The 8837-nt window shown below is 38.6% G+C and overlaps 1 protein-coding gene across 1 annotated transcript; it reads left to right on the top strand.

Moving 5' to 3' along the window:
- The first annotated feature begins 860 nt into the window (after nucleotides 1–860).
- On the top strand, nucleotides 861–5262 carry LOC104815298 (pyrophosphate-energized vacuolar membrane proton pump). Its single transcript, XM_010543638.2, has 8 exons — nucleotides 861–1215; nucleotides 2378–2952; nucleotides 3041–3420; nucleotides 3510–3596; nucleotides 3698–4028; nucleotides 4108–4518; nucleotides 4622–4681; nucleotides 4783–5262. The coding sequence occupies exons 1-8, from the start codon at nucleotides 969–971 to the stop codon at nucleotides 4987–4989; spliced, it is 2298 nt and encodes a 765-aa protein (XP_010541940.1). The 5' UTR covers nucleotides 861–968; the 3' UTR covers nucleotides 4990–5262.
- The last annotated feature ends 3575 nt before the right edge of the window (nucleotides 5263–8837 follow it).

Raw genomic sequence — 8837 nt, 5'->3', positions numbered from 1 at the left:
TTTTATATTAGAATCAAGTTTAAGTAATTTATTAAAAAAAGTATCTTGTTAAATTTTAAATTATATTCAATTCCTATATTATTAGATTTTATTTACTTTATTTCTAAAATATTTTTTACTAAACTAAAATCTTATAGAATAGACGAATTTTATCCAAAAAATATTTTTTTTGATAATTCGGAAATTTAGCTACATGTTATTTTTTCTTGTTTTATACACTTAAATAGATTTAATATTTGTTTTTATTTGTTTTTGGAAACATACACTATCTAAAAAACCAGATATAGCAGTATTTCGTGAAAAATAGTTTTATTAGATAAAAATGTATTTTCACGATAAAAGCTAAAAATTCTTGAATCATAGTCATTTAATAACTATTTCTTTATTTTAATATCTAATTAGATATGAACATTATAAAAACAATATAAACAAACTACAATATTATACGTCCACAATTTTCCATACAACAAATTTATATAAATATATATGATTGGTGTTAGAGATAACATTTACACGGCATGATTTCCGATAATAGTTGAAAGATAATATATATCCATAAATAGTGAAGAAATACAGTTTTCAAATTTCTAAAAATAAAGAAAAAAACAGAAGAAACTTGTAAATACTATTCTGAAATAAAATAATAAATTAAAGTATCCGCAAAGACCTTGAGCTGTATCCTCGGCCCAACGTTAATAGAATTAGACATTTTCTAATCACACGGAGAAAATACAGAAACAAAAACCAGACGGATCTTAAATCCGTATTCTCCACACGCGTGTTCGGCGTCTGCAGCTCACGCGCTCCGTGTTCGTCTCCTCGCTAATCGCTATATAACGAAGCCTCCCCCATCCTTCACAACACCTCTCTCTCTCTCCCTCTCTCTCTCTCTCTCGTGCGTCTTGGCGAGAACAAAGTGTGTGTGAGTTCGGATCCCACGTTCAGATCCTGAGTTTGTTTTTGAAGATATGGGACCTGCGATTTTGCCAGATCTCGGGACCGAGATCTTGATCCCGGTATGCGCCGTCATCGGGATCGGTTTCGCGGCGTTTCAGTGGTTCCTCGTCTCTCAGGTGAAGCTCGTCTCCGGAGCCACCGCGAGCTCCGGCAGCCGGAAAAATGGTTACGACGATTACCTCATCGAGGAAGAGGAAGGTCTCAATGACCACGCCGTCGTCGTCAAGTGCGCCGAAATCCAGAACGCCATCTCTGAAGGTCGTCATTTTACTGTTTTTTCCAGCGAATTTCGTATATACATTTACATATTATGCGTGTGTCTTTCGCTTGGATATATACACTTGACGTCCTCTATACGCAAATACATGAACATGACAGTGCCTGCATATTCTGCGTTTAGCTTCTTTTATTTCTTGGGTATTGCTTCATTTAGCGTAGATCTTTCCTAATCTCGTTTTGACGTATGGCTTGATTGTTTAATTTCTGGTTTCGCCTGTGGGCATATGAATACTGATAAGCCTCACTTCATAGACGCTTGTTTTGGCGTGTTTTTCATGGCGTTTTGAGCATAGATCTGAGTTTCATAGGACGGTGTTGTTCATTTCCTATTCCTTTGGATGTTTTTGAATCCCGAAACCGTGTCCTTTATGCGTGATTTGTGTTGGAATTCTCATGATTTGTGTTGTTGGATTTGGATCTGCGCATGATTCCTGTCTGGTGGAGACAAGACAGTTGGAGGAGATTCATAGTATTGAGTTTTTTGGTTACTGCTTGTGTCTGCTATGTCTTATGCCGATAGAGATTCTAGGACTGGTATCTCATTTGATATTTCAGGCGATTCATCCTTAGTAACAGAAGCATGCTGATATTGTCATTGTTATAATTCCTGAATTGTCAACCCCTTGTCACCATTTTTTACAACGTTTGAGATCTATAAGTTATAGTATCAGGGTCTCTCATAAAGCCGAGCCGATGAATCTTTTCCGAAATGAAGGCTTTTATCGCGTTGGATATTGTACTACTGATGATTAAAACGTTCCCCTACCCGAGATAGAAATCCCTGCGTTCACCTCGTTGCAAGTTCATGTTTTTTACCGGGACGCATCTCGGTGTTACGATGTCCTGATGTCTCTCCCATACACTGAGGGATCTATCTCTCTGTTTTGTATGGGTTTCTGAATTTATTCTCGTCTGTGAAAAAAAAGTACGAGGGTATAATATAATCTTTTGGATCTGATATATGATGTTTGTTCTCTATATAGTTGGTTGCATATGCTTGATGCTTCATTGTTCGTCTTTTATCACTGTAGCATTGGCATTTTTCTGAACCAATTAATGACCGATGTCATTTTGTAGTCACTTGCTGGATTCAGACATGATAGATTGGTTTACTGACTTTTTGGATGTACTAATGTTTCAGGGGCCTCGTCCTTCCTCTTCACCGAATACAAGTATGTCGGCATTTTCATGGCTATTTTCGCCGTCGTGATTTGTGTGGCCCTTGGATCCGTCGAAGGGTTCAGTACCAGCAATCAGCCTTGCAATTATGACAAGACTAAGGAGTGCAAGCCCGCTCTTGCTACTGCTGTCTTCAGCACCGTATCCTTCTTGCTCGGGGCCATCACTTCTGTGGTCTCGGGGTTCTTGGGTATGAAAATCGCTACTTATGCCAATGCAAGAACCACCCTCGAGGCAAGGAAGGGTGTCGGGAAGGCTTTTATCACTGCTTTCAGATCCGGTGCCGTCATGGGTTTCCTCTTGGCTGCAAATGGCCTTCTGGTGCTCTACATTACCATCAACGTTTTCAAGTTGTATTACGGTGATGACTGGTCTGGACTGTTCGAAGCAATTACTGGTTATGGCCTTGGAGGCTCATCCATGGCACTCTTTGGAAGAGTTGGTGGAGGCATCTACACCAAGGCTGCTGATGTCGGTGCTGACCTTGTCGGCAAAGTCGAGAGGAACATCCCAGAGGATGACCCAAGGAACCCGGCTGTAAGTGACATAATCGATCAGGGACTTATTCAGACAGAAAAGTGGTTTTTCTAGATCTTTGTAATGAATTGCTTTCACACTTTTGCAGGTGATTGCTGACAATGTCGGTGACAATGTTGGAGACATCGCTGGTATGGGATCTGATCTTTTCGGTTCGTATGCCGAGTCATCTTGTGCTGCCCTCGTTGTCGCGTCCATCTCTTCCTTCGGTGTCAACCACGAGTTTACCGCCATGCTTTACCCTCTCATCATCAGTTCTGTTGGTATTATCGTATGTTTAATCACCACACTGTTCGCAACTGATTTCGTCGAGATCAAGGCGGTGAAAGAAATCGAGCCATCGTTGAAAAGGCAGCTAATCATCTCCACAGCTCTTATGACGGTTGGAATAGCCGTAGTTAGTTTGATTGCTCTTCCATCTTCCTTCACAATCTTCAACTTTGGAGAACAGAAAGTTGTCAAGAACTGGTAAGCTCCTGTTTCTATGTTCACTCAAGCTGTCTGAATCATATTCTCTGAACAAATACTTCATATTTACGAAATTCTGTAATTTTCAGGCAGCTATTCTTGTGCGTTGCTGTCGGTCTCTGGGCAGGGCTCATTATTGGGTTTGTAACGGAGTACTACACGAGTAACGCCTATAGGTAAACCGTAAACCACGAGCATTACTGTCACTGTGAATCAATATTGCTTCAATCTTGACCCTCACTGATCCGGCCCGACCGCCTTTGATTTGATTTTGCAGTCCGGTGCAAGATGTTGCTGATTCCTGCAGGACCGGAGCAGCCACGAATGTCATTTTCGGTCTAGCTTTGGGATACAAATCCGTAATCATCCCCATATTTGCCATCGCGGTTAGCATCTTTGTAAGTTTCAGCTTCGCTGCCATGTACGGTATCGCAGTTGCGGCCCTCGGAATGCTTAGCACCATCGCCACTGGATTGGCCATCGATGCTTATGGCCCGATCAGTGACAATGCTGGAGGAATCGCTGAAATGGCCGGTATGAGCCACAGGATCAGAGAGAGAACAGATGCTCTTGATGCTGCAGGAAACACCACTGCCGCAATCGGGAAGGTACGGACCGAATGTCCACGACTGTTTTTCCGGTTAAATCTCACACCGTCAATGTTGATATATTCCTGTTAACTTATAGGGTTTCGCCATTGGTTCGGCCGCTCTCGTTTCCCTCGCTCTATTTGGCGCCTTTGTCAGCCGAGCTGGAATCTCCACCGTCGATGTATTGACCCCTAAGGTTTTCATCGGTCTCCTCGTCGGGGCGATGCTCCCATACTGGTTCTCGGCTATGACGATGAAGAGTGTCGGAAGTGCGGCCCTCAAGATGGTCGAGGAAGTCCGGAGGCAATTCAACACCATCCCGGGACTCATGGAGGGAACCACGAAACCTGATTACGCGACTTGCGTTAAAATCTCGACCGACGCTTCCATCAAAGAGATGATCCCTCCGGGTGCGCTCGTGATGCTTACCCCTCTCATCGTCGGATTCTTGTTCGGCGTCGAGACACTTTCCGGTGTTCTAGCTGGTTCTCTTGTCTCTGGTGTCCAGGTAAAAACTCTAAAACTCCTCCATTGCAAGAGACAAGGCAAAGCTCTGTTTGCCATGGCAATGTGGTGGTTGTCCAAATTTTGATCAATCTCCTTTTTGTCAGATCGCGATCTCTGCGTCCAACACTGGCGGCGCTTGGGACAACGCGAAGAAATACATCGAGGTAAGCTTCGTTTGAGCCTCCTATTCCTTTCCCCCGAGCTTTAGCTTTGACCTTTCCGTCCATCACGGATGTCTCATACATTGGAGTTGGTGTTTGGGCAGGCGGGCGTGTCAGAGCACGCGAGATCTCTGGGGCCGAAAGGATCGGACCCGCACAAGGCGGCTGTGATCGGAGACACGATCGGAGACCCGCTCAAGGACACGTCGGGTCCGTCTCTGAACATCCTCATAAAGCTAATGGCCGTCGAGTCTCTCGTCTTCGCTCCCTTCTTCGCCACCCACGGAGGCGTCCTCTTCAACCTGTGGTAAACCTCGTCTCGCGTAATGTTTTTTTTTTTTTTTACTATCTTTTAGGTGAGAGCAATCGTCGGTCGGAAAGATTTGCTTCCTTCGAGTGAGTGAGTGAGTGTAATGAGATGAGGATGAGTTTTCTCTTCGAGTGAAAGATGAGATGATGATGATCATGATGATGATGATGATGATGATGGTGATGGTTAAATGTTTCACTCTCCTCCTCTGTTTTCATATCTCTAGCATATTCTGAATCTAAATAAAATATATATATCACCACTTAGTCGTTGACATCTCCGGATTTTGATTGTATTTTTTTTGTGTTTGTTCTTTTAAGTTTTTTTATATAAAAAAATTATATACATTCGATTTCTGTACCGGATTTTGGTCATTTTTTCATATTTTTTTATGAAAAATTTCTATTCATTTCAAATTTGTAATCGTATTAGGTTCCGCTCGATTTTTTTTAAAGAATAATTTTCTAGAAAAATTTGTCCTCCTTCGTCGTCGTTGGTGTTTTTATATATTCATCTAATTCGATTTTATAAAAATTATATAGGATTAATTTTAAGATTGAATTCCATAATGTAATAACGTTTAGATGAATTAGATTTCATTCAATCCCGGACTTGGTAAAACTGAAAGTGGATGTCGCGCTCGTAAAGCCAACGCGGAGTGACATTAAACTAATTTCCGTCTCACGAGTATGTGTGTGTATATTAAATTATTAATCCGTATTACAGTTCTTATTAATGTTTTATTTTTAAAATTTTTTAGTCAACACTAATATGTTCAACGTGCAACCCATTTAATGCCTTCGAGAAAGCCTATAAAAGAATAAAATATCGGTAATTTCAAATTAAACCCTTCATCTTTCTAAACCTCATTTACATGACCATAAGTTTATTTGAGGTCTAAAACACCCCAAAGAACGATCACTAATTTTTCACAAGGTGAATGAGAAGCTAAAGCTACTGTAGAAGCAAAAGCAAAGAGAAGTAATATATCCCATTTGCAGATTTGCTGAAATGACATTCTTTTAATTCATAACCAAATTATAAAACATGAGAGGACAAATTCGTAAAAAATTTAGTTATGTATATCGAATGAAGATTTCTAAAACAACTGATGCAGAATTAAACACACATGAATGAAAAATTTTTGTTACTCAAAAGAAGAAGATGATTGTGTGTTAAAAATAATAATTTATTCTGCATATTATTCATATACGTTTTTACAGATTATATAATTTAGTGTATGTACATGTTTGGTAAAGAAAATATATCACAATGTCTATATGATTATATAACAAAGGAAAGAAGTCATGTTGCTCCATATATGATAGATCTTGAGTGTACATGTCCTTGATTAAGACAATAATAATATGTCCACGAGTGATTGGATATTCTGGACGTTTATGATGGATGTTCTTCCCTTGTACGTTTCTTGATGTGTATCTTCATGTGTGATGCATCAATGCAGCAACATTCTGTCTTTCTTTGATACATGCTCCTCATTTAATTAGATCACATTTGGTAAGTAATCTTAGATGTGGCAGTTTCATGTCTCTTCTTCAACATTCCCCTCAAGATTTTGCTTGGAAGAAAGTCAATCTTGACGGACGAATGTCTTTATGATTGCGAAAGTCTGTTCATGTGGATTGCATCAGCTTCCTTAGTTGTATTATCTTCCATAGTTCTCCCTCACGAGTGAAATGCAACCTTCAATTGATTTATAACTCTGTAAAAACTTAACAAACGAATAAAAAAAACAAGGGAGACTAATGCACTCCGATTTACGGCAAAACACAAACATAATGCAACAAAGGCATGATTATAATCATATAACAGAAGATAAAGTGTCTTAAACCTACATAACTTGTTTTTGAATGTTTTGTATATGTAGATGTTGTGAATGAATTGGAACCTATAATGATTGTAATTCACATGCAAAATATCTATATTTTCGAGCAAAATTGTTCACCAAACATTCCTCCTCGTCGAGATGCTCCAAATGCATCATGGACGGAAATGAGAGAACTAAAAACGTGCTTGACACACTTTTGTATTACCTTTTGTTCAAACAAACTCATAGAAGATTGAAACTCAAATGAAAAAGATTGAAGAGATAACCGAATTGGTGAGGCTACGAGTGTTGTGTCCGTGGTCATCGCTTCATTGTGAGATGTCATTTCCTCATGGAAGTCGTCCACCATGGTAGCTTTCTCCGTTCGTCCCTCATCTTCTCTCGGTTCATCGATTGTGTCATCTTGTTTGTTTTCTATGGGAATTTTTTCATTGGTGATTGCTTGGTCCTCTTCGAAGTGCATCACCTTGTCCCCATCATTATGTTGAACATTCAAGACTTCTTCTTCTAGTCTCTGCACAACTTGAGCACAAAAACCATAGTACGTATTATTGTAATACTCGGTTTCTGTTAACTTACTTGTTTCTCTCCCTTTTATCAATTTTTCGAACTCTAATCTGCTCACGCTTGACTTTGCTTCTGTAATGGATGGAAGTGTGTCCTCTTGAAGGATCTGAATGCACAACACATTGAAGGAGCCATCAAGCATAGAGAGGTAAACAAGAGTGGCATTGATATGGGCTCGTTTTTGGAAGAAGAGGAAGGAAAGAAAATTTCAAGTTGTTCCCAAAGAATTTTGCTCTCACGTTTCATCTCTTCCAATGTCATCTCATATGTGACATTATGGATAAAATTTAGAGCTCTAACACAAGTGAAAGATTGCAGAATTTCTGCATCTCTTTTTGGCATATGAAACTCTATTGGAGTCTTTAGGTGTGGTTCCGGAAGCAAAAAAAAATGATATTCAGAGGGATCCACGGATCTTTATGCTCTGATACCATGAAGATTTCTAAAAGAACTGATGCAGAACTAAGCACACATGAGTGAGAAATCGTGTTGCTCAAAGGAAGAATATGATTGTGTGTTAAAAATAATATTTTATTCTGCATATTATTCATAGCATTTTTACAGATTATATAACTTAGTGTATATACACGTTTGGTAAAGAAAATATATCACAATGTCTATATGATCATATAACAAAGGAAAGAAGACATGTTGCTCCATATACGACAGATCTTGAGTGTACGGGTCTTTGATTAAGGCAATAACAATATGTCCATGAGTGATTGGATATTCTGGACGTTTATGATGGATGTTCTTCCCTTGTACGTTTCTTGATGTGTATCTCCATGTGTGATGCATCAATGCAACAATATTCTGTCTTTCTTTGATACATGCTTCTCATTTAATTAGATCACATTTGATAAATAATCTTAGATGTGACAGTTTCATATCTCTTCTTCAACATTGAATATGCAATTTTAGAAGAAAAGTAATAGAATTTATATGTTTTATATTCGGTAACTAAAAAGTTTGCACGTTACAAAATAAAAATTAAAAACAACATTTTGGCATATGTTATTTGATTTGATTTTACAAAGTCATCACACAATATCATTATTTTATACTATTATTATTTTATTTGATGATATCAAACAAAACTAATGTTGTTTCTCAGATCACACACACACACACACATATATATATATATATATATATATTATAAAACAATTAAGTTTTTCTAATAATTTTTTTTTCAAAAAATAACGGTAGCTCCCCTAGGGCTCTCTTTATGACAAAAAAAAAGGTCTGGATGTTTTTATAAGACTTTCAAAAATTAGGGAATTGTTGTATATTTATTACAAATATGAGGGTTTATATTTAATTTCGAAATAAAAGAGAAAATGAATAAATACTGAAGCGCCTAAAATATTAAATTGCCGCTTCCACCGGCACTTCCCGCATTAATCATCTCCGTCGACGTCGCCGACGTCTCT

Source organism: Tarenaya hassleriana, unplaced genomic scaffold (genome assembly GCF_000463585.1).
Source record: "Tarenaya hassleriana unplaced genomic scaffold, ASM46358v1 Cleome23, whole genome shotgun sequence".
In the NCBI taxonomy this organism is placed as follows: Eukaryota; Viridiplantae; Streptophyta; class Magnoliopsida; order Brassicales; family Cleomaceae; genus Tarenaya; species Tarenaya hassleriana.
Note: the sequence above shows the minus strand (reverse complement) of the source record. Positions and strands in the feature narration are given on the sequence as shown.